The sequence below is a fragment of the Macrotis lagotis genome, chromosome X (assembly GCF_037893015.1).
Source record: "Macrotis lagotis isolate mMagLag1 chromosome X, bilby.v1.9.chrom.fasta, whole genome shotgun sequence".
Taxonomy (NCBI): domain Eukaryota; kingdom Metazoa; phylum Chordata; class Mammalia; order Peramelemorphia; family Peramelidae; genus Macrotis; species Macrotis lagotis.
Window position 1 is genome coordinate 146,796,758 of NC_133666.1, and position 27,724 is coordinate 146,824,481.

At 34.9% G+C, this 27,724-nt stretch overlaps 1 protein-coding gene across 4 annotated transcripts in view; it reads right to left on the minus strand.

Annotated features, from left to right (window-relative positions):
• PCSK5 (proprotein convertase subtilisin/kexin type 5) overlaps positions 1-27,724 on the minus strand; it is a 594,760-nt gene that overhangs the window by 445,053 nt on the left and 121,983 nt on the right. For all 4 annotated transcript variants that reach the window (XR_012472398.1, XM_074206682.1, XM_074206681.1 and 1 more), the window contains exon 3: positions 26,529-26,642. Coding sequence is in view for 3 of the 4 variants with exons in the window: in XM_074206682.1 (XP_074062783.1) it covers positions 26,529-26,642 (114 nt within the window). In the remaining variant the exon portion in view is untranslated. The remainder of the gene's footprint in view (positions 1-26,528; positions 26,643-27,724) is intronic.

Here is a 27,724-nt window from a genome sequence, read left to right on the forward strand (position 1 = left end):
GGTATTGTGTGTTGATATGAAGCTGACTCTGAGCTCTAGAATGCTATGCTAATGTAACATAGCTCTGACAGGTCCTACCATGATGGAAAGGTTTGAAATAATATATTGGTATCTATATTTCCAATCCAGGATTTAAAGGAATAGAGAAAAGAATTGACTTCAGTTGACCTAACTGTAGGGTTTCTTGATAAGAGATTTATGTTTTTGGTTTTTTTTTAAGGTAATTGGGTTAAGTGGCTTGCTTAAGGTCACACAGCTAAGTAATTATTAACTGTGTGAGGCCAAATTTGAACTCAGGTCCTCCTGACTCCAGGACTTGTGCTCTATTCACTGTACCACCTAGCTGTCCCATAAGAGGTTTTTAATAAAGGCTTAATGAATATAATGAATAATACACAAAATGATTTGGCAGACAAAAGATACTTGATGACACCCTGGGTTTCTTAATCCTGTTCTGATCCTGAGAAGTGATATAGCCTACATTCCAGAAGAAACTATCCCATCCCCAAATAGCAGACTTGATTTGAATGATTCACACTATTTTATACTCAGGAAGACAAAAAGGGAACTAGAGCCTTTTGCAAGTGGACCTATCTATGATAAGGAGGCCCAAGGACTTTTGAATACATGAACATGAGGAGACAAGATAAAGATAAGTACAGGGGTTTGTTAGAATAACAACTATGATGTTTATTCAGGATCTGTATTAATAGAATTTTCAATCATTCTAGATAGTGCAGTAGATAGATTATGAGACCTTGAGTCAGGAAGACTTATGTTCCTGAGTTAAAATGTGGCCTCAGATACTTAACTAGCTATATGACCTTGACCAAGTTACTTTACCCTGTTTGGTTCAGTTGCTCATCTATAAAATGAGCTGGAGAGGAAAATGGTAAACCCCTCCTGTATCTTTCCCAGGAAAGCCCCAATAGAATCACAAATGAAACAACTGAACAACAAAAATATCCAATACATCTGCATCAGGGCAAATGTGTCTAATCTGATAGAAGAACATCAGTCTATGGGTTTGTCATCCAAAGAACAGTTAAAGTACATTTATAGTAGCTTATCTCAGAAAGACTAGCCACTAGGTGAATTTTCCAATTTGCAGCAATACATGGAAAAACCCTTGTGCAGTTCAGATCATTGATGGTGAAAGGACTAGCTACACACTCAACAATTACTTCATGAATCCTTGAAACACTAAGATATTTTCACTTCTCTTACATCCAGAGCCTGTTCTACTGCCTCTTCCAGTGGCAGTCCTCCCTACTCACAATAGCATTACCATAAATTTTTTGCTGTGATATTTGTCCCCCCCCCCCCAAACTGTCCTGGGGCCTGATTAGCCCAGGAGATTAAGAGTTTAAGATAAACCTCCTTTGGTTTTCCTAAAGGTCTCTGGTCATACTTGATGGCATATAAAAAGTTCATTCAATTAAGAGTCAAGGCACCTCAGACTTAGGGCATGTCCCAAGAACAAAGGAGTCACCACCCTCAGACTTACTGATCTAATATATTTCCTCATAGATGCTAAGGGTAACATGGAGTATGTCTACTCAAGCTAAGTAATGGAGAATATTTTTATTGAATAGCTTTTCTATGCAAGTAAATCACCTTTTGCAACTCATGAATAATGAGTTGAATAATCTATAAGTGTCTCCTTTAATTTCAATGTGGAAACTAAACTAATCGGGTATAGGTTTAAGTGTAAACTCCTTTTATACCATAATGATCATCTACACTGATGTTATTGTGTCCCAAGATCTTTCCCTACAAGAAATCTTTCATTTCTAAATTTTCCCCCCTCCAACCATTGAAGTAGTTCGATCCAATTAAATCCAGTTCAATTCAATGAGCATTTAATAAATGTCTACAATAAATAAAGACCCTACTGTTGTTAGGAATACAGAGAAATAAAACCAGAATTTCTAACTACAAACCTGTTGTCATTTGGCAGGTCTTAGCTGTTCTAAGATTCTTCCCATTCACTGACCCCTTTCTTTCTTTCTTTCTTTCTTTTCTGTCTGCTTTTATATAAATTCTTTTAGTATATTATTATATTTACATATATAAATAACCTAAAGACAGATGCATAAAATTACAGAAAAATAAAACTTCCATTTACAAATAAAAAAACAATTCATTATAAATAGTTTTAATCTTCATTGAGAATTTTGTTTCTTGTTATAATAGTATATTATGTCAATGTAATACTTAACTACAATTTCCTAATGCCTTCCATGGATTCTCTCTAATTTAATTTGTGACCCATTAAGGTGTATCATATAAGGATATAAAAGGTATACTGTTGACTCAAAATTCCAAGAGCTCCTAAGAGAATTCTTCTATTTTGCTTTATTATGCCAAGCTGTCTAGTATGTTTGTCTAAAAGATAATAAAATCCATGGATTAAAGAGAAAGTTTCTCTGTATATACAGGTGCAATTCTTAAAATTGAGTAAATCAAAAATGTTTAAAATAGATACATTGGAGATATAATAAATAGAACAGGCAGTGTTTCACATTAGACCACACATTAAAGGGGGAAAAAAAGTCATTGATGTTTCATCTTTCAGCTGTAAAAATGAATTACCAGAAGCCAACAGATTCTAGCAATTTTTTGAAAAAGGTCCAAAAAGCAAAAAAACTGGAAAGATTGATACTACTTAAGTACATGGAAGCCTAGGGGCAGTAAAGTTAAATTGAAAGTAAGGTGTCCTAGTCAGAGAAACAGGAGACTCAGATTTTAATGCTGCCTCTCCCAAGGATATATTGTGAAATACTGAGGAAGTTACTTATTCTCTCTCTGTGCCTCAACATTCTCATCTGTAAATGGGAGAATTGGCTTAGATGATCTCTAAATTGCTTCTATTTGTAGCAGAAGATAGAAAGAGGCATGGAGAAGGAAAAAAAATCTAAAACTAAGAATTTAAGCCTTTTACTATATTTTTTGTAATGCCTAGCACTTTGCTGGACTTATGATATAGGTGGATGAGTTTGTGAGTTTAATTATCTTATCATCTAAACATATAAATGTGTTATTATATGTGTGTGTGTGTGTGTGTGTGTGTGTGTGTGTGTGTGTGTGTATTCTATAATTAGTATGAGAGCAGCTATATGGTACAGAGAATAGAGTGATCTGCCTGGAGTCGGGAAAACTCATCTTCCTGAAGTTCAAATCTAGCTTTAGACATTTACTAGCTGTATGATCCCAGGTATGTCACTTAAACCATGTTTACCTCAGTTTCCTCATCTATAAAATGATTTGGAGAAGGAAATTATAAATCACTCCATATCTTTGCCAAAAAATCCAAAAAAGGGATCATGAGATCTGAAATAACTGAAAATATTCTGATATATTATAAATATAAAATTAGAATCATAGTGTGATATATGGTGATGTGCATATACCTACAATGAAGCTGTATCTTCAAGAATATCTTCAATAGAAAGAATTTGAGAGAAAGCTGAAAACACAAATATACAAACACTACTTCTCTATGAAATGTTCTATTCATCTTATGTTTCTTCAGTTACTTCTTTTCAACTCTTAAAGCAAGAATGAGCTCCATTGGGGGTGGCTAGGTGGCACAGTGGATAAAGCACTAGCCCTGGAGTCAGGAGTACCTGGGTTCAAATCCAGTCTCAGACACTTAATAATTACCTAGCTGTGTGGCCTTGGGCAAGCCACTTAACCCCATTTGCCATGCCAAAAAAAACCAACCAACCAAACAAACAAACCTAAAAACCTAAGAGTGAGCTCCATCATATAAAACCCTCTGATAAAAATCAGCTCTGACCACTAACCCTCCCCCTGGCAATATCATGACCTTGCTACCAAGCTCCTCTTGCCTGACTTCATAGTTCCCTCTTCATAGTTCCCTCTCAGAATAAAATGAGAAGCTTATAAGTCATTCAACAGTTTTACAAAAGGGGATTTACTTTCCCTTAGAACCAGAGGTTATTTAACAAGAATTGTTGTGGTTTGATCAGATCCAATTCTTCATAATCCTAGTTGGAGTTTTCTTGACAAAGATACTGGATTGGTTTGCCATTTCTTATTCAGCTCATTTGATAGATGAGGAAACTGAAGCAGTGACTTGCCTAAGGTCACAGCTAGGGCATGTCAGAGGAAGCATTTGAACTTAGGAAGACAAGTCTTTCTGACTCCAAGCAGGATGATCTATCCACTGCACCACCAAGGTGTCCCCCAAGAAGTATAGCCATTGAAAAAAATCTTGATTGAAAGTCAGCTAACTAAAGGATACCATTAGTGAATTCAGTTGAGAGATGCCCCCTTTCCATTGTAATTGACCAGCTAAATCTCCAGTAGCTTTATGCTCTCTTTCCCCTCCTCCTCAGGTGTTCATAGCCCTACTTGTATCAGGCTTCTTTGACAATCTGGTGGTCTATGGAGTCCTTTTAGTAAAATATTCCTAAATGTATGAAATAAAATTAATAAGATTATTAAATATATCAATTATGTTCAAAGAAAAATTGAATTTTTTTCTTCATCCAAGGTCAGAGATCCCCTGAAATTTTCAAGTATTAAGAATTCCTATGCCAATTAACAAAATGCTAATGAGACTAAGAACAATCTGACAAATCTGGGGGGAAAACATCAATGTTCTGATTATTCACAGTTTTTGTATTACTCAATTTAGTCCTTTGTTATTTCATTTTACCCTCAGGTGATGCATCTCATTTAAAAGAACACTGACTGTAAACCAGAATCAAATCCTTCCTCTGATGCTTGTTAACTCTATGATCATTGGCAAATTATTTAATCTTCATGGGCCTCAGTTTCCTTATCTGTAAAATAATAGAGTGGAACTAGAATAAATATACCATCCTATGAAAGAAGTAGGGGTGGAAAAAGAAACTCAGAAATCCTTTTGTTCTGAACACGATAAAAAGCAGTTTGACTTTCTATAGTTTTTTTTTTCATTAAATAGTCTTTCCAATCAAAGAACAGACTGACTTTTCAGTAACATGACTATAAAATTAGTCAACTATTTCCTTAACTAACACAATAAGACTAGAAAAGTGGATTCCAAAAGTATCTGAATGGGATAAAAATGGATCATATTCATTTTTAATCCATATTCAAATCTAATAAAATTAAATTCAAAAGAAATACTGAAGTTAAATTGAAAACCTGGATTCAAAAAAATTAACTCCACAGGTCAAAAATGTGAGAGATATAAATATATAAGAATCCTATGTTTAGTTCATATGATAAGGACCCAGGAGTTTTAGTGGATTTAAAGTCATTGAGTCGACAAAGGTGATGTAGACTAAAAAAAAAAACAACTAACATGATCTTAGGCCAAATTGATAGAACTATTGTGTGCACAGGAAAAAAGGTCATTATCATATTCTATATTATGCTCTGATCAAATCAAATTCAGACTATTGCATTCAGTCCTTGCTACATATCAACCTGTGTATCTACTGATAAGTTGGAGATTATGTGAGGAATATCAAAACTATTTCTTGTGAAAATCAGTTGAAAAAGGTGAGGATATGGGGCGGCTAGGTGGCATAGTGGATAAAGCACTGGCCTTGGAGTCAGGAGTACCTGGGTTCAAATCCGGTCTCAGACACTTAATAATTACCTAGCTGTGTGGCCTTGGGCAAGCCACTTAATCCTATTTACCTTGCAAAAAAAAAAAAACCTAAAAAAAAAGCTGAGGATAATTAACCCATAGAGAATAATGGAGGAAGATGATGCCAATAGCTGTCTTTAAGTATAGAACAGCTTCAAGCACTGAAGTATAATGTCTCACAAGGGACAGCCAGGATCAGTATATAATAATGTCATAGAAACAGATTTTTGCTCAATATAGGAAAAACTTTTTTAAAAATATTACTTTGCCTCAATAGTGAAAGGAAGAAGGAAGGAAGGAAGGAAGGAAGGAAGGAAGGAAGGAAGGAAGGAAAGAAAGAAAGAAAGAAAAAGAATAGAAAGAAGGAAGGAGAGACAGGAAGAAAGAAGAAAAGAGGGAGGGAGGGAAAAAGAACATCTATTAATCATTATGTACAAAGCACTAACCTACTAAATGTGGATTAAAAAATATTAATAATCTTGCCTGTAGTAAGTGATGCTTGTTGTATTGAATTGACTTTTAATGTGGTTAGTTTCACAGATGAACACTTAATCTACACACCTTCAGCAGGAAGGAAAATAAGTTTTACAAAACTATTTGTCAGAAGTCATCACTAATATATATTGGAGCAGGGTGCAAAGATTTCTTTTTCTAAGGGAAAGTATATATATATTTTTAAGAAATAATAATTCAGGTCCTCAAATTAAGACTTTAACATTGAAATGTTAAATGAAATTATATACTAAGGATATGGTATAGTTCTAGATAGTATAACTCATCAAAAACCAAAGGTTAGGTTGACATGAAAGTGAAGTGGAGAATTGAGGTAATTATTCTGATATTTAGAGAAAAGTACTGACACAGTACTTTTAGTGAAAAAAGGATTGGGAAAAAATGATGGGAAATTCTTTCCATGCAGATGCCAATGATTTTTCCCTTTCAATTTTCTCCCACCTAATGTGTACCAGGAACCTCCAGGCAACCCAGGAGCTCATTTTTTTTTGTCTGCAGATAACAAGGCCCTTTAAGTGACCTGTGCTTTTGACAACCTCACTCTTTTATAAATTCGCTGGCATGTCCCAAAGAGATGGATGGCAGGCCACAGTTTGTTTTTCCATATTAGATTGTGAGAGAAATATGAAGAGTATGTTGAGCCTGTCCAATATTGAGACCTCACTTAAGACTTTGGCCCTGTTACAAAACAAATCACTGCAATAATGCCTCAATTAGAGAATGAGGTAGAAATGGAGGAAGAAACCTCAAACTCAAATACTTTTCACAGGAATATGTTAACCTAAGTATCCATTTGGACTTGGGTGGTCCTTTCTTAATCTATTTCTTCCTTTTAACAGAAATATCATTCTCCATGGTATCTTCCATTTCAATTCAAGAAGGTCCCCACTAAAGGCAAAATATTGTTCTGGGCTAAGGATACAATAAAGAAAAAGCAACATAGATAGACCCTTCAATTAATTTATAAGCTAATAGGGAATTAACACAGCAGATAAGTGGTACAGCAGATAGTATGCCAGGTCAACTTGTCAGGAAGACTCATCTTCCTGAGTTCAAATCTGACATCAAATACTTACTAACTGTGTGTCTCTAGGCAAGACACTTAGCCCTGATTGCCTCAGTTTCCTTACCTATAAAATGAGTTGGAGAAGGAAATTGTAAACTGCTCTAAATCTCCCACAAAGATTTGAACAGAATTCAACAACAGCATCCATTTTGTTTCAAATATCATAATGAACCTGGGAAGAAATATAGATTACACCCAAATATGGTATGTATAAGATGAAGATAATAATGGTAACTATGTATCATGATAGTACCTTTGTTATGAGAGTAAAATTAGTTAATCCACATAAATTATTCTGAAACTATAAAGCATCATATAAATGCTAGCTATCTTAATAATAGCTATTACTATTAGTTACATTTTACAAATTATAAAGTCATGAAATAAATGCAATTCATTGTTTATACCCTAAATCTGAGAAATCAGTGATGAAATCTTGATTCCTCTTTGTGTTCCAATGGGTCATTCTTAAAATATGCTATGTCTATGAGGGTCATTTCTCTAGTTAAAGGGACAGCTAATTGCAATATTAATGTCAGCAATGTGAGGCATAAAAGACATATATCACTATACAATGAAAAAGAGTATTGATTTTGGAGTCATAATTACATAGGTTTAAATGTCAGCTCTGCCACATACTAGTTATATAGATGCAAAACTCATTATGAAGCTCCCTATACTGATGAAATCATATGTGTCTATGTTATACATTTATATAAATATTGTATGTGCATATATCTGGCATATATAAGGTTTAGTAGATAGAATGCAGACTCAGAGCAGATCCCTAATTAAGACTTGTTGATTGAATGCTGACCCATAGTCAATTCTTAATAAACACTTAGTTGAGCTTATAAGAAGCAGGAAGACCTGGAATCAAAATCCTGCTTTTGATATTTACTAAATTTGTGATCATAGGCAAGTTGTTTGACTCAATATTATTGTTCATTTTTGTCTGACTCTTCATGACCCCATTTGGGGTTTTTTGGCATAGACACTGATATAGGTTGCCAATTGCCTCTCCATTTTATAAATAAGGAAAGTAAAGCATACAAGATTAAGTGCCCAGGGTGACATAGTTAATAAGTGTCTGAGACAGATATGAACTCAGAAAGATGAGTCGTCATGAGTCCTGGACCTATCCCATCGACCATTTAGCTGTCCCCTCCAACCTTGATTATTCAAAGATAAACCTATGTGAAATGGAGATAATACCATCCCAATATCTACTTTTCCTAGGTTATTGTGTCATGTCTCCTCTGTTAAATCCATGACCTCCTAAATTCAAGTATCTGACAAGTGTCTATTCTCTGTCCTCTTCTTTTTTTTTCTTTATATTTTTTCTCTTGGTCGTTTAATGGAAGGAACTTTAATGGAAGAGACCAAGGGGATGTTTGAGGCAAATGAAAAAAAGAGAAATCAAAAGTGCCTCCAGGGTATCAAGGATTTCTCTTGGTTTAGTCTTTTCCATACCTCACATTTTTCCAGGGCCATGACTTTAATGCAATATACTTTACTTACTGATTGGACAACTACAATAGTCCCTTAATTTGTCTCCTCGTTTTCAGCCTTTGTAGTCCTCAAAACCCTTGTGAGATTAATCTTTAAAAAGTCACAACAAGATAAAATAATTGCAAAGCTTGAGAACTTTTAGTAGTTGAATAAAATCCCAATTCTTTACCCCTGACATTCAAGGTTCTCCACATTTCAGTTCTTTCCAGCATTATTCTTCCTCTCTATTTCTTTTCTCCCCCACCACATGCTCTGTGGTATATCCAAGTTGGGAGAATCCTGCTTTATCAGAACAGTGACTAAGAATGTTCATTCCTGGGGAAAGTACCACAAAAAATATGCTGAAATCATATAGCAGAAGAAGGGAGGACATTCCCCTCTGGGATGGGGCTTTAGGTATGAAGAAAGAGATCCTGGGACACTGTCAGAAAGGTGCTAAAGGAGAGGTTGCCATTTTAGGAAATATCAGGGACAATAGATCAAGGAAAAGAAGATGAATGCATACTAGCCAACCATCTGATAGCTTCTGATATTAACTAATTATTCATTCTATTTGGACCAAGATTTGTGGATGACTGCAATTGCTATGAGTACCCTCCAAGCAAAGCACCCTAGTTACCATGCCCTATTTGCATATCCAGGGATTATAATTTAGGGTAAGTCAATTAATAAAGGCAGAAAATTATACTCAAGAAAAAAATAGAAGGGGGTGGTGGGTTGACAGGCAAGTGGGAAATAGACACAGAGAGAAAACAAGAAAAAAATAAACATGTGTTACTGAAATGAAGAGGATTGTATGTACCATAATAGTCCTTTGACTTGTTGGGAGCAAGGACAAAGAAGAGTACTAGACTGTTTATAGTGAGTGCAGTAAGAAAGGCAGTTTGACCAGTCAACAAGCTTCTACTAAGGAGCCTACTATGGACTAGGAATTGAATTGTTCAGTCCATCAAACAACATTATCAAGGACAGTTTTATATTCATAATAAGACTGAGTGAAACTAAATAAGCAGCAATTAGGTAGGAGGAGAAAGCTTTTTATCTTTGTTTCCCTGCAAGCAAGATTGGAAAAGAAAGATCAGGATATCTTGCCTTGATCTTATACATTTAATTTGATCCCTTTTCTCACAAAATATAGATAATGATAATTTATATAAATTCTGACTACATTAAAATTAATTGTACAATCAACTACCCACCTAAGGTGAAAAAAGAGGTATGATTAAAAATTCTGGGAGTTGATAAATTTTTAAGTACCGTTCAATTATTGATGTATATTTGTCTGCACCAACTAATTTGTAAGTATATCAGGGGCAGGATACAAACAACTATTCTATAATAGCCTCATCCCAAAGTACCCAAGCAGGTTGCCAGATTTACTGCAGGTAACTAATATTTTTAATTAGATGTTGATTTAATGATGAAAGATTTCATAGATTTTATAGCAGAGAATTAATGGATTGTCTTTTGAAATCTTAGACAGTCACATCTCACTTCAACATTCTTTAGTGTCTACTTTAGTGTCTACAAAGAAATGCTTTGTGCTTTGTGCTTTGGACTATAGATAGCCCCTGCCCTCAAATAGCTTATATTCTACTGGTGTGGAAACAACATGCACTTAGACAAGTAAACACAAAAGAATATATATATATATATATATACACACACACACATATATATGTACACACCTATATACACATACATATACATGCATATGATTATATGTATATATGTGTATGTCTATAAATGTATATTGAGAGAGAGAGACAACAAGAGAGGCAGATGCAGAGAGAAAAAGGTGGTGAAGTGGATAGAGCACATCTATCTTTCTGAGTTCAATTCTGGTCTCAGATACTTTCTAGGAGAATGTCCCTGGGCAAATCACTTAACCCTGAGTTAGAGAAGAAAACAGAAAACCACTCCAGTTTCTTTGCCAAGAAAACACCCCAAATGGGGTTACAGAGAGTCGGGATATAACTTAAAAAACAACAACAAAACTAAAGTTATTTTAGAGGAAGGAAGAAAAAGCTAATTGGAAGGAATCTGGAAATGTCTTACATAGAAGGTGGAACTTAAGAAACAGGCTTGATGGGAATCATAAATATACTTATATTCTGTTCCATTGGATTTTGCCTCATATATATTGAACTGACCTTTCTATAGTGAGCAGAGGAACTTCTTAAAACGAGGCATTTACAGATATCACGTAATACACCCAACTCATGAAACAATATGCTACAGCAAAATTGAGATTTCAGGCCTGTTGCCATTTAAAACAAAAATATTTTGTCATTTTAAGTAGACTTCACAAATGTATTCTGTCATGTCCTGAGACAAAATCAGGGATAGTAATAAGCAGAGGTCCCTTCATGTATTATTACTGTATGCTATATTCTTGGAAAATAAATCTAGTTGAAGCAAAAAAGAAATCTTACCTCTGATAAGCAATAAAATCAGTCCAGATAACTACAAAAGAGACCACTTTTTATTCTCCCTTCTAAGCCAAATAAAAATAATTGCCAAATGTTACCTGACATCTTGGCTTTTATTGGTTCCTTTAAGAGAAGAGCTTACATATGAAATTTGCAGATATTGCTCTGAGGACAAAGACACATAGATATTGTCATACCTTTGTAGTCCAATAATATATCTCAGCCTGTCTTCCACTGGATCCAACAAATGAATGTTAGAAAAAAAATAAGCATTGTAGAAGATACTTGATCAACTACTCAATAGACTATCCTTTAAAGAAGATTGCCTCCAGAGTCTGGGAGAGATTTTTCATGTCCCAAAGTATAAAAAAAAACCCCAAAATAACTGAGGAATCCATTCCATTTTTATGCTGCACCAGTCAAATAAAATTTCAGGTGCTATTCTTAGTTTTAAAAAATCTTCTTTCAAGAATCTAATGGAGTATTTTCCTTAGTAAACATTCTGCAGAAATATCTAATGACTATTAAAAACTATTTCTTCTAAAAAATTTGCATGCCACCCTACAGAAGGCTTACATAACTGTGGTATATTCTAGCAGCCAGAAATTCACACTGAATTTGTCTCACATCAGTGAGAGAGAGAATGAAAATAAGATTGGTGAGAAGAGCTTTGCCATTTATAAGATAAAGGAACTACTTGCTTAGTTATCCTTGACAGCAGTATTTTATTTCTTCTAAGTCATACATAGAGACAATTTGGTACAGAGGATAGAGTTTCAGACCTGAAGTCAGGATGAGCTGAGATCAAATTCTGCTTCAGGCATTTAATTCTTCTAGAACCTTGAGCAAGTCACTTGATCTGTATCTGCCTTGGTTTACTTATCTATAAAAATGAGAATAATAATAGGACCTACATCCCAGGACTGTTGTGAGAATCACAAGATAATAATTGTAAAGTGCTTAACACAGTGGCTCCACATAGAAAATAACTATCATATTTTTCCATTTATAAGATACTCTGATGTATAGGACACATTTTAATTTTAGGGCCCGAAATTTGAAAAAAATGTGTTACATAAAGTTATTGAATTCAAGTTTTATTCATCATAAAATTCATATAACTCCTCATCACTGCCATCCATTAGCTTATCCTCATCTGCATTTAATGACAAATCACTGTCTTAGGAGAGGCTCTGCCTGCTCTCCTGCCTGTGCTCTGGTCTGTGGTTGACCACAAGCTCTCCCTGGGCAAGTCTGGTACATGGATGTATGCTCAGTCCATTCCATTTCATGAACCTGAAGCAGCACTTGTGTCCTTTGAAATCAGTAACTTCTTTTTCATAGTAATTCTTCTTGCCTCTTGCTGAACCATCTTTGTTGACAAAGGAATTCCAATGGCCTTATGCTCATCAGTCCATATCTTCAATTTAACTCAGGCCGTTTTGCTGACTCACCTCTCATGGTCTTCTGCAGGGGTGGGCATTTTCAGTAGGGTTTCTTTTTCCTGTAGCCAGTCTTGGATTGTTTTCTGAGTTGGAGGAGGACCAAACTGACATTCAGCAGCACAATTTCCATTCACTTTTGCAAACTGGATCACTTTTAACTTGGATTCAGCACTGTACAAAATTTTTTTCTGAGCCATTTCTGGGCAGAATATGGCAAAATGTAACCTAATATACCAGTAACAAATGTGAAACAATGAGTGCAAGGACAACAAGTGCAAAAAAGTGGGAAATGCAAGTAAAAAAAATCCACAACCATTGTATAAGATGCTCCCAGGTTTTAGACCCCCAATTTTTCGATAAAGGGTTTGTCTTATACATGGGGAAATATGGTAAATAAATGTTAGCTATTGTTTTTATTATTTGTATATATGGGTTTGTGGGATTGTTCAAATAAGACAGCTTCCTATAGCTCACTAGTCTATCACTAGAAAAGGAATATTAAAGCTCCTTGTATATTGGAAGAAGTGGCAATTTTTTGTTGTTAGATAGGACAGATTCTTTCATTTCAAATTGAACTACTCCTTAAAAATGATGGCACCCTTATTTGAAGACAATATCCATTAGTTCAGTTCATTAGGAGAAGTCATGTAGCTCAAGGAATAATTCACTGAATTTTGGAAGACCTAAGTTTACATTCGACCATAGACACATAATAGTTGTTTTATCTTGGACAACTCAGTTAAACTGTTTCCTAAACTAAAAAAAAGGATAATAATAGCAACCTTCTTAAGGCTATTATGAGGATAAAGTTATAGGACCAGAGAATTATCTAAGAATTATCTTTGGATTTGGAAAACAAAACTGAAAGAATGGAATCCAGATGAGGAGATGATAAGGGAGTACCTCATTCTTTGAATTAGATGAAGTCACTAGCCTTGGACAAAATAAGAGTACAAAGAACAAAAAAGCCAACAATGGGCACATGTGAGTACTGAGCTACTATCAACAGAGAACAGAAGAGGTGAACCAAAAGAGGAGATATGCAAATGGTTATCACATTGTTTTTTAAGGGGAAAAGGGCAGTCTTCAAACAATTTGCCAGAACATTTCAAGCAACTTGAGATGATTAACTTAAGAAATTTTAGAGGAGACAGGACAGTAACCTATTCTGAAGGCACAAGTATCTGAAGCTTTTCAGGGATGCTTTCACTCGACAAGCTTTTCTTAATCTGCTACTTTGTGTACATCCCTATGATAGCAGCTGAAGAAGTTATGTAATTCAAATAAGACACCCTTGTGGTGCTTTTAAAAGAGTCAGCTTAGAGGTGGTGCAGTGGATAGTCCCAAAGACTAGAATTCAAGTTTGGCCTCAGATACTTTCAGTTGTGTGACCATGGACAAATCACTTCATTTCTCTCTGTCTCAGTTTCTCTACTTTTAAAAGGGGGGGGGTCATTACAGCACCTACTTTTCAAGGTAGTTATGAGGAAGAAATGAGGAAACAGTTTTCAAATGCTTTGTAAATGTTAAAGGACTATATAAATGCTAGCTATTCTTATAATTACAGTTCAGAGGAATAATTCTAGAATTCCAGTCAACTGCTTAGATGTGGTTAATTGCAAATTTACTTGCCACAATTCCATTCTGTGGCAGAGAGGAAATAGCATACAATTATAAAGTGCCACTCTACGTAAGATGGATCTCTCAAATACATCTAGAGTTGAAGAAACAGTATTTAATTTTTTAAACATGATGGATTAATATTTACCCATGAACCTCTTTTCTTGCTTGTTGTATCATTAGCTTTATTCATTCATTTCTAAGAAGTACCTAAGAAACAGTGGTGTGCTTAAAAAGGAATAAGAGGAAGAGTAGAGAGGACCTGAAATATATTCATTCTGTGACCCTGGGAAAATCATTTAACCTTTTAATTGTTTCTTGATTCTACTCACCTTTCTGTCTTGACCAACTAAGGCTAGAACATTAGTGCTAATTTGAAGTTCTGCTTCTATGGAATTTCCTCATTTAATCCCATGTGGATCCCTGCTTTTTTTTTTTAAGTAGATTATTCAAGGTGGGGAATAGGTGATCACTTAATTCATTTTTGGTTAATACCAGGGTTATTTCCCCAGAGTAGAAGCTAAATTTCAAAGACTGTGGTGTTTTCACACATTTCATTAAGGAATGAAAGATATTGGGTTCACCTTTATAAACTAATTTATTCTCAAATAAATTACTTTTTTCAAGTTTGTCTTCCTTTCTCCTATCCACCTGGAATGTATCAAAATATTCAGAAATGGACCTAAAATATCCACTTACTGTTTGAGTTACCTCATTTATCCCTTGGGTGTAATCCCAGAAATAACTTTAAGTAGTCAAAGGCAGGTCTCTTCAAAGCAAAACACTAAATAAGTTTGTGAAGCTCAGCAAAACCTTCTTATCCTTCCCTTGTACTAAAAGTTGGAATGGAATAAAGTTCTCACTTTTTTATTCATTCATTCAAAAATTTTCTTCACTGTTGTGTAGTTGGATATAGATTTGGTCTAGCAGCTCAACATTATGTTGGAAGGGTGGTAACATGATTTTTTTGTGCCATTTTAAAAGTTTCTTCTTTATACTCTAGTGCAAAACTTTCTTGTCTTGTTTAATAAATAAAACTCTCTTTTTAAATAAATAATTTAATAAAAATCTTTTTAATAAATAAAACTCTTTTATTTGACTATTTTACTTAAGTCTAAGAGGGAAGTTAGAGGAGATAACTAATCAGAAGTCATGTTTTAAGAGAATTGATATATATCACAGTGTATCTGATCACAACTCTGTCACCATATCTAAAACCAAATTTTTTCCCCAAATTCCATTTCTCAACACCCAGACTTGAAAACTTTGTCACTTTTTACTCCTCTTTCTCCATCTGCCTCACCTTCCCCCATCCCAGCCACCCATGCTACCAGTTATTAGGTATTGTTATTTATAGCTAAGCAATGTATCTTACACACACACACACACACACACACACACACACACACACACACACACACACACAGAGACATATAATTCAGGGTTTTGCTGGAACCAGCTCAGGCTGGCTAGCAATAGTCAATTTTTAAATGTTCAGTGCCAACTAGTAGAAATCAGCAAATGCTCTAAAGCAGGGCTTGATTTATTATGTTGATGTTTGTCTAGGAAAAAATGGCTAAGAACCCTTGACCTATTATAAGAACATAAGGGTAGTACAGCAGCTATCTGCTGAAGGAATGAAAGAATTAATAAATGGATTACCACTTTACTCTTTTTCCCATTGGGACAAACATCTTTCTCTATTTCTTCCCCATTAGTTGCACATTAGGCTAATGCTTCCATTGAGTTGTCTGAGCTGAATACTAGATCTTTTTTCCCCTCCTGATAGGGTAGAACTAATTCACAGCTCATTAGAGTAAAAGACTAGTTTAAATTATTTGATCACAATGTGTGTTCTCTTTCATTTGTTTGGAATGAATTTCATCAACTTTGTTTGTTCCTTTGGACCACTAATCTTTCCTGGCTTAGGGGACAGTGGGAAGTAGGATAGAAAACTGCTACAGAACAAACAAGATTTCTTTTAACCCATTTTCCTCACCTGCTCCTTTCACCAAATAATGAAAGGACTTTTTTAACCTATCCATTTCCTGATTTTTTTTTCCTTTGGGGGGATTGGCCGTGCTTCAAAGAATTTTCATCATAGATCTTGAAGTTCCTTCAGCTGAGTACCAGTTCCAATGCTTTAGCCAAGAATAAGTATCTTTGGGATCCCTGAAGACAATTATGATGCTCTGTTTTTAGGACAAGGCAACCATTATGGCAAAGTGAATGCCTGTTTGCATTCTTCTCAAGCTACCAAGTGCTTACCCTACAATAATAATTGAATCCTTCTCTTTTGACTTGGATCTGACTCCTAGGTGCTAAAAATGTTAAACATTGAAGGACCTTTTCTATATATCAAATTATAATTATGATCAATCAACTAACAAATATTGAAGCACATACACTATACTATTGTTGGGCCATGTCCTTCCTAAACCTCATTCCTATAAGGTATTATAGACTCCATCGACTGAGAAAAGTGAAACTAAGATTTTGAATTACTTTTTTAAAACTAGTTCAATCAAAATAAAGAGAAAAGACCCAAAATCCCACCTCACCCCACAAAATTGGGTAATGCACTTGACGTATGACTTATGCTGAAAGCTGGATGCACATTCTCTAGTCCTGAAGAATAAAACTTATTTTCTGATGTTTCTCATCTTCCTCTTCACCCTTAGAATTACAACTTGATTTAAAAAAAAAGACCTGACAGCCAACCCATTGAAGCATTGTTCAAACAACTGGTGGTCCTTATACCTGCAAATATTTCTAATATGGGGATCTTTTTATCCACAAGCTAAAGACAACAAGGAATCCTTTGTTGGCACACTTGTACTCTCTGGTCCAGTCTCTGCCAGGCCTTCTCTTGAGCAGATATGCCAATTAAGTTCAATCTATCTCAACCCAGTGCATAAACATACAGAGGCAAAAACTAAATCATCCCTGACCCCAAGGAGCTTACATTTTATAAGAATAAATAGGATTCATAAGATCTTAAGCCCAATCCTCTGTTTTAGAAACTGAGGCCAGAGAACTTAAATAGCTAACCCAACATTCCACACAAATAAAAGATGACAAATCTAGGATTCAGAACCAAGTCTTTCGCTCCAAATCCAATGTTTTAAATATACATACCAAATAGTAAAGGAATCTACCATTTTATTGGTATAGAGAGCTCCCAATAGGGAAACTTGTTCTAGGAACAAAGTTAGGGCAACTCTTTTGCAATTTGTAGTCTTAAAATGTTGTCTATGATTATGGAAATGTTAAGTGACTTTCCCAAAGTCACACAGTCAGAATGTATCAGAAACTGGACAGGAACCCAGGTCTCCCTGACTCAAGGTCAGCTTTCTGTCCACCATATTACATTGCTGATCATACCAGGTATGATGATCATGTTCCACCCAGTCCTTCCTAAACACTTCATCTTATTGTAGAAAAATTAGGTTCTCAAAGGCTATTACAGTGAGAGACAAGCCCCTTCAATGTTGAAAAGTTTCAAATACAGGCTATGAGGAGCTTTACAATCTTACAATCTTCCCAAACCCACAATTCATATAAAAAAGCTGCCTACTTGGATACCGAACCCAGTTAAATCCTTAAAATATTCAATAAATATATGTAGGTGACTGATTTTTGATACTGAATTTGTCATTGGTGGTACCAGTAATGCAATGGTAGGTAATGAGGGCCATTTAACCTGTCAATCATGGGGTAATTACCTTGTTGTCATCTTTAACCCTGTCAAAGTCCTTCCAGGAAGGGAAGACAATTATGTACTATTTAGAAGAGAGATTCCCAAATTACTTCCTTTATAGGATGATAGATTTAGAGCAGGACAAGACCTCAGGTCACCTAGTCCAACCCTCTCCTTTCATAAATGAGTAAACATAAACCCAAAGGTGAAATAATTACCAAGGTCACTTAGCTAATAAGGGGTTGAGCTGGGATTAAAGCCCAGGTCCTTTGACTATCTCTGTTTCCATTGCAACACACCTTCCAACCAAGTGGAGATAGTTGTAACTGTAGATGTGATTAGTTAACTCATTTGGGTAAATAGATTTGTGGAGTCTTTTCAGCCCTCATTGGTTGCTCTGTTAGTCACAGCTCCAATTTGGGCATTGAGTCATCTTTTACTAGAAATCATGTTGTTTTTTTGTGAAAGTAATAACACATCCTTGGGCAAAGATTTTCCTTAATGAATAACTCATTTACTGATATCAGTGTACCTTGAACTGACCTAATCTCCTCTGGCTATAAAGTCTCAGATTTGTTGATTTAAGTCTTCATCTAAACTTATCTATTAAGCAGTTTTTCTAGGTCCTAATTTCTGCTTTCTCCTTCACTTCTCACCTACTATTTAAAATAATTGATCAAGATTATACTTTGGTTTATTTTCACCTATCCCCTGCTCAGCTGGGTGGTACAGTAAATAGAGATCTACTCCCTTTGTTATCATGTACAAGTCACTTGATGTCCTTCTGCCTCAATTTGCTTATTTGTGAAAGATGATAATAAAATCACCTACCTCCCAGAATTGTTGCAAAGATAAAATGAGATAATATTTATAAAATGTTTAGCAAATCTTAAAACACTAAATGAATGCTAGTTATTATAATTATTATTTATAGGAGAAGAAATATTAAAGAATGAGCTTATCCAATGCTAGGGACCTCAGAAAGTTTCAAGTTCAACATCTTCAATTTTCAAACAGAGAAATTAAGGTTCAGAAATGTTAAGAGACTTGTCCAAGGTCACATAGGTGACAGAGACAGAATTTGAACTCAAGTTGTGGGATTATAGGATCAAAGATTTAAACTGAGAAGGGCCTTAGAAGGTATCTAATCCAACCTCTTCATTTTATAGATGTGGAAACTGATACCGAAAGATATTAGAGTCTTACCCAAGATTATACTGATGGTGAATTGCAAAGTGAAGATTCAAATCCAGGTTTCTTGTCCCCAAGGTCTTTTTACTAGGCCCCATTGCCTCTAGTCTCACTTTTGAGATCTCAAGAAGTTGGATGATTTTCTCATCATCACTAAGGTACTAAATAGCAGAAAAAACCATTCAAACCCAGATCCTCTATGTCTAGACAAAACATCCATTCCATTAAGATATGCTGTTCCCACCTAATAAAGTCAGTTTATGGAGAATGGATCAATTCCAGAAAAGGAATTTTGTCATTTTACAACAAAATGCAGCCAATCAGTCAACAAACATTTTATTCAGCCTCTGCTAAGTGCCAGATATTTTGTCAAATACTATTCTTAATAATGGAGGATGGGGGAAAGAAGCCAAATTGTTTTCTTTTTCTTTTCATGGATTTCAGCCAAAATAGAGGGAACTCATGAAAGATCTGATGCTTTCTTATCAAGAGAAAAATGAATTAGTCAGCAGAGCTCATCTTGAACTACGTTTCTCACATATTTCCTTTGAACTTGATAATTGGTGAACACTTTTAAAAAGATGGCCTAAAGGCCAAAGAGAGAAACTGCTTTTTTTTTTCAGGTTCCAAAATAGGGAGGGTTTGAACATTGACTCCTCAACTTTTGCAAACCCTATTTTTGATGTGGTCTGAGTGGAAATGAACATATCTAACAAAAAAATAAAGAAATGACATAGCAGCATGTTTCTAGTCTTATGGAATTGACTAATCTCAAAAGAGAGGTCTAAAATTTATTTTTATGGGTGTTAGCAGAAACAATATGTTGCTCAGTAGTTTAGATATTTTTTAAGGGTATCAGAGAACTTGAGAACTAAAAAAGAATGATACAATTCATTAAGCACACTGTTGGTAGAGTTATAAGTTGGTTCAACTATTCTGGAAAAACAATTTGTAGTTATTTGAGAAACACTAACCTGTTTAAATCCTTTGACTTAAAGATCTGCTACTGGTCGTATACCTCAAGGAGGCTGGTGATTTAAAGAGAGGTCATACAAATAAGACAAAATGGGTGTCCTAATGATTGGCTGACTATTGTATTGTATATTTGTATTGTATACAAATATAATATCACTGCAATGTTAAGAAATGAACATCAGAAATGCAGAGATATATAAGAAAATTTGTATTAAGTATTATAGAGTTAAGAACACAGAACCAAGAGAAAAAATACATGACTATTACAATATTAAAATATCATTTAGAAACTAGGAAAAATATATTACACTTTCTTTTCTAAATGGCTCTATCCTCTTTCAGCCTCCCTCTTTCCACAAACTCCACCTTGATAACTGCTTTATTAACACTCTATAAAGGGTAGATATGGAAGTCTATATTGAAAATAATGGAGAACTTGGTGATAATGATGTTTTGTCCTTCATTCTCAAAGAAGACCATGACATCAGGGAGGTGATATCATGACAAGCACATGAATTGGATTTGAATGAGAGAGTGCTGAGTTAAGTCACCAGTCTCTCTTCTTCTCCAAAGTCATATGGATCCAGTGGCCAGATATGAATCTGGATGACTGGAGATGGTTCTGGATAGGAGGCAATCAGGGTTAAGTGACTTTCCCAAGATCACATAGCTAGTAAGTGTCAAGTGCCAAATTTGAACTCCTGTCCTCTAGACTCTATAGGACAGTGCTCTATCCATCTTGCTGTCTAGCTGCCTCTAGAACTTGGTAAACTGGGAATAAAACTACATTTTGGGAATCTCAGGTGAGGATACTCCTTCTACCAATGTAGATTGGCACCTTCTCTGCATCTTAGTATGTTGCCTAGAGCATTGAGAAGTTAAATGAATTTTTCAAGGTCCCAAAATCAGAAATGAGATATGAACCCAGGTTTTATTGAGATGGAGGTTGGGTCTCTATTCACTATGGCAGGCTGCCTCTCATGTTTGGGGTATTTTTTTGACACTTTAAAATTGTTTTTTTTTTTAAGGAGATATATGTGTTTTTTAAATGTGAGCATTTCCATAAATATCTCAGAGGTAATAGAAATTAGAATTCTTTTTCATCTGTGAGAAAGAAGAGGAGAGTACAACCATGTATATAGATTTAATTTTTAATGGAAGTGTAGGTAGTCTAGTTTTTGTACTCTTGGATATTTCCAGAGAAAAACAGTTCTAGGAAGACACTATGGCAAAAATATCTTAAGGATGATAATCCCAACAGCCCAAGAAAGACCACAAGGCAAGATACAAAAAGGTAGTTTCTGTGGGAAGAAACAAGCCTATCTCGAAAAAAGTCAGAGGCTTAGAGTAAATTCATATTTACTTCGTGCTAGTTTGAATTCTAGACTCTATGTCACTGAAAGGAAATACCTGGCCTTATTGAAAAGAAAACTTGAATCAGAGAAGAAAAAAGAGAGGAACATAGCAAAGTTTTGTTTTAGGGGTATGCTTTTTGGGGGAATGTTAATAGAATTAAAAGATCATATTTTAGTTTAGTCATTTTCATTCATTTCCAACTCTTCATGATCTTATTTGGGGCTTTCTTGGCAAAAAATACTGTATTGATTTACCATTTCCTTCTCCAGTTCATTTTACAGATGAAGAAACTAAGGCATTCAGGGTTAAGTGACTCACTAAGGGTCACCCCAGTAAGTGTCTGAGTCAGGATTTGGACTCAGGAAGATGACTTTTCCTGATTGTAAGCCCAGTGCTTTATCCATTGTACCACCTAGCTATCCATTATAAAAATCACAAAGAGGAATGTAGAACTTTTATAGTTCAACCTCTTCATTTTTTCAGTTGAGCACACTGAGATAGTGAGATCAAATAACATGCTCAAGGTCACATGTATAGTAAATGGTAGAGTGAAGATTCAAAAGCATGTTTTTTGACTTCAAATATTAAATTCTTTTCAGTTATTTTATATTGAGGTTTTTGTTTTTGTTTTGATTTTTTAAAATTTGCTTGTTTAACATAGTCACTGAGATTCAATTTACTTGTTTAACATATGCTAGGGCAAAATTATGACAAGTGTTGAGGTTAGCTTGATAACTTCAATGTTGGGCTTAGCCACTATATAATATTTATTTCTTTCCCTGATAAAGGGATTGGACATTTTAGAGATGAAATAGGCTTTAGAGATGTCTAATCCAACTTCCTCAGTTTACATGAGTAAGCTAAGGACTGGATAGAAAAGAAATCTTCTTCAAGGTCACAAAACTAGTTAATGATAAAATTTGGATTAAAAACCTCCTATCTCTTGACTCCCTATCCAGTGATCATTCCACTACATCATTCGCTATCCTGCCTTTTGTCTCTGCTCTTTTTTACTGAGGACTCTTGATTCCGTCCGGCTGTGCCACATGGTTATATATTTCTACCATGTTGCATTTTCAATTTAAAAAGCTAAATGGGATGTTTAAAAAGGATGATTCCAAAGCTGCCAGGCCAATAATACCGTAAACTCCACCAGTTTTTATTAGAGTTAAGTGAGAGTATAAATCATCAGAAAGGCTCAAGCGCGCCAACCACAGAAACAGCCATGTTCCACACTCTTGGAGCACTGAATCCCATCCAGTTGGCTGAGAAAGTACCATGTGGCTTAAAATCATTTTTCACAATTACTGTCCTAGTTAGTCAATCGTTTTTGGCAGATAGATCCCCCCCCACACACACACACACAAACACAGCAGAATTCAGTTAATTCTCACTCTGCTGATCTGCAAATTTGAAAAAAATTTGCAAAAGAACTAACCAACATGCCATCATGAAACCCAGTGTCATTGATTTAAAGAAAGAGTCAGAGACAGAGACAGAGAGTGAGAGAGCATAGAGGGGAAAAAAGTTCCCCCATTCTACAACTTTATTTTAATAACTACATAGTTTAAGCATGTCATCATGTGATGAAGTTTTTAATGGATGGAACATTAGACTGAAAGGTCAGGAAGGCCTGAATTCAAATGCAGTCTCAGATTCTTACTTACTGTGTGACTCTGGGTAAATCACTTTACCTCTATCAGCCTTAGTTTCTTCATCTATAAAATGGGAATAATTATAGCACATACCTCTAAGGGATGTTGTCAGGACAAAATAAGATAATATTCTTAAAGAGTTTCCTAAACTTTAAAATGTCATGTTAATGTAAATTTTATCATTAATACTATCTGCCTTCATTTCCTTTTCTATAAAATAGGGATAATAATAGTACTTGCCTTGTAAGGTTGTTGTGAGGATAAAGAGTGAAAAATTTTGTAAAATACTCTGAAAGCTTCTTTTTTGTTTTTATTTTTGCAAGGCAATGGGGTTAAGTGACTTGCCCAAGGTCACACAGTTAAGTAAGTATTAAGTGTCAGACTGGATTTGAACTCAGGTCCTCCTGACTTTGGGGGCTATGCACTGCACTACCAAGCTGCCCCTATGTAAATTTTCAAGCATTAAAAATGCTAGCTACTATTAATAATATTAATATTATCCTCAGTTGAAAAGACAGAATCTCTTAGCGGGTATATTTTAATGAAATTGTTCAACTTTTTTAAGATGGCATTTGTGGTCAACTTAGTATAGAGAAATAATTCCCATAAAGAAGGGACAAAGGTACAGATATACACCTACTCTGCAATTTTTGGTCTCAGAGAACTGTCAAGGCCCATAGTCCAGAAACCCCTAAGGGTTCTCAAGAGCTTTTTAGGACATCCATATGGTGAATACTATTTATTCAGATATTTTAATTTCAAAAAACAAGTAAAAAAAATGCAAAGAAAAAACCCACTTAAACAAAAGTTGTGGAGAGTCCTCAACATTTTTTTAAAGTTTAAAGAGTTTACATAGGCAACAAGTTGGTTTATGGATAGATTATTGGACTTTTCCCCCAGAGTTCAAATCTGGTCCCAGACATTTACTAGTTGTGTGATTCTAGACAAGTCACTTAACCCTATTTGGTTCATTTTCTTCATCTATAAAATGAGATGGAGAAGAAAATGGTAAATCACTCTACTGTTTTTGTCAAGAAAACTCTAAATAGGGTGCAGAGAGTCAGACAAGATTGAAATGAATAAATAACAAAGTGAGACCAAACTTTTTTGAAAACAAAAAGTTTGAGAACTGCTAGCCCAGAACATCAAGAGATTGAGTGATTTGATCAGTCATAGAGTCAGTATGTGTCAGAAAAGAAACTGGATTTTCACTCTGGTCAATAAACATTAGAATTTTGTCAGTTTCATTTTAAAAAGTATTCATTAAAATGACTTGCCCATGTGATATTATTTATTATGAATTTTTTATCAAAATCATCACTGGTTCTGATGAGGTAAATAATTTCATACCAAGGTAGTTTACTAAATAATAATTGTTATATAAGGGTATAATTACTTATAGTAATGATTAAGATATTAATTATATTATTATTATTATTCTTTAGTAACTAAATGATAAAAGCACTTTCATGGTATTGTATGGTTACCATGTTAATATAATTTCCAAAATTTTATTCGAAGGGTCTTCCATAAGAAGCTCAAATGCTAAATTCCAACAGTTTGTATTAGATCAGTAAATTCCTTAGTAACTCTGATCAATGAAAACTTAGAACTCTCATTAATATATACAGCAGCCAAGATTCCAGAGGTCTCAAGATGAAACACATCGCCTACTAATAGAGAGGAAATAGACTGGGAGTGGCAGATTGAGACACATAGAGGGTTTCCTCATTAGAATATTCTCTGAACTAAGAAAACCAAATATCTGGACCAAACTTTAAAAAAATCTAATAGGCTTTTGATCGTTATTTACATAAAATATATAATATACATATAATTTTGAATTATCTTTTAGGAAGAAATGTTTCAAGTTTGGTCATCCTTAATTTTGGACCCTTAAGGTTCTTTATTAATATTTTAGAGGCTTTTCCAAAAGCAAAAAAAGAAAATGGCCAGATAGACAGATTGCCTAATTATGTTAAAGTCATCTATATTGTGAGCTTTCAGTGACTTCTCAAAATGTTGAGTTATCCCTAGTGTACTTTCCTGTCACCCACAGTCATAATTTCCTGCAGCACTCAAAAATAGCATATAATCAGAACTTATTTTCACTCTGAGCAAGAGCAGTGACCCTATAAAAGGAAAACAACTTTGAATGTTAAAGGGGCCAACCAACCAAATGGAAAAACTGTCAGTGAGACCAGGTAACTGTCATAAAAATCAAGCTTAAATTATCCAGGATAGGTTCATGTGAGCACTTAGCAAATGAAATCTAGGTTTTAACTTCAGACTTTATTTTCTCTAATTATAGTTTACTTTTTTCAATAAGCAAAAACCTGACATCTCCCTCCCACCCATCACCACTCTGCATTGAGAATGATAACCTCATTCTTTAAAAGTTCTGCTTTTGAAGCAGCTAGGTTGTGTAGTGGATAGAGCACCGGCCCTGAGTCAGGAGTACCTGAGTTCAAATCTAGCCTCAGACACTTAATAATTATCTAGCTGTGTGGCCTTGGGCAAGCCACTTAACCCCACTCTCTTGCAAAAAAAATAAAAAAAAGTTCTGCTTTTCTGTCTCTTTTTTTGGGGGGGAGGGGGTACTTGGTAAAACAATGGGATTAAATAACTTGCCCTGCTAATTAGTATAAAATATCTGAGATTCTGCTAACTACAGGGTCGATGTCTGTTTTTTTCCCTCTTACAGACAACTATGGAATGGTCAGAATAGCTTTCTGGAAAAATATCAAGCTGTTGATATCAGGCTTTTTTAGAAATTGTACCTGGTGGTCACTGGAGACCTAGAAATTCTGTGGATCCTACTCTTACACACATCTCAAAATAAAACAAAAACAGCTTATATTAAAATCTACATGGAGTAGTGAGAAAGACTCAGATTCAAAGACTCTAACCTTCAACATACATTAATTGTCCAAATCTGAGCAAATCCTAACTTCTCTTACCTACAATATTTATAGTCTGCAAGAATACAAATTGTAGAAGGCATGCCTATCTGTGCTGGTAGTAATTCCTCACTGAGATAGCCTCATGCCAACGAAATCACATATCTTGCCTTAAAAGGTTCATTAATGATAAATAAATCAATCTATTGATTTTTCTTCCTTGGTTTTGTTTTCTGATTTTTCACCCCTTAATTGGAAAGCTAGAGTGATCTCTCTCAAGAAAATCTCAATCGTTAAACCTTTCACTTTTTCTCTCTTGGTGCTTACTGTTATATAGAGCTAAATTCAATAAAGTAAAAAAATATAATTAACAGGGTTCTATTCTCTTTTAGCACATTAATTAATCTCCATTAATTGACTTTGGAGAAAAAACAACACTCCCTCCCACTATTTGAATACAATGTCTAGTCCCAACAGAAATTCATCAAACAGTAAGGATTTGGACTCTATGAATTAGAGTCAATGGTTTTTATTGTTACTGTTTGTACTCACCATATACCACATGCTCGGCCACTTGGGATCATTGAAGTAAGTAGACTGGGCACCACTGAGTTCAAAGTCCCTCTTTATCCTTCTTTTAACTACTTGTTGTTGTATCCACTCCACCTGCCAGGGAGAAGAACATGATAAATATTGACATTCCATAAAGAAAATTTGTTGAGGTCATTTATCATTGACCAAACACAGTCCATGTTCCAGGCTTCTTTTAAGGGAATTTATATGGATCTTGGATTAGGGATTCTTGGCAATCCAGTCATTTTCAGTTGGTATAGTGGAAAAATCAAGAGACAGCTGTGTTCAAGTCCTGGCCTTCATACTGGCTATTTGTGTGACCTTTGGTGTGTTACTGAAAGAATCTGAGTCTTACACACCACCAACCTCATAAGATTAGTTGGGATGAGGTAGGCATTTTGCAAACCTTAAGATTATTTTTAAAAACTACATTTTATTTTTTGACACCATAAATTACAGAGAAATTGCTGATCTGCATTGATGAAGGGAGTTTCCTCATATAAAAGAACTGATAATAATAAATTAATAAAAAATCAATAAGCCATAAATAAATTATTAATAAAATCCTAGGTCCAGTCCCTGTCCTTATATTTCATTAACAGTTTATTATAAATTGATGTTATTAGTAAAAATATTATTTTTATCATTTATATTTGTATATATGTCCTTCAAAAAAGCTCATAAAACCTTTTATAATCACTCATAAATTTTCTGTATTAGAGGAACCTAGCCTGGTTTGTCAAGAGACCTGACTTTCCTCGAAGAAGGCCATGACATCAGGGTGGTGAATTGGATTTGATTGAGTGAGGTGCTGTGCAGAATCACCAATTTCACTTTCTCCTCCAGAACTATCTGTATCCAGTGACCAGATATGAATTAGGATGACTAGAGATGGCCCAGGATGCGAGGCGATCAGGGTTAAGTAATTTGCTCAAAGTCACACAGATGATAAGTATCAGGTGTCTGAGTCCAAATTTGAACTCTGGTCCTTCTGACTCGAGGACTAGTGTCCTATCCACTGCACCATCTGGCTAGGTTGTAATTCAGATGGCATAGTTTTCCTTTCTGCAGCTAGCTGGGGCTTATTCTAGACAAAGCATTTTTGACATGGGATCTAAAGTTCCTGAGGGTGGGAGACTTGGGAGGACAATTCCTTTTACAACAAGCTTAATGAC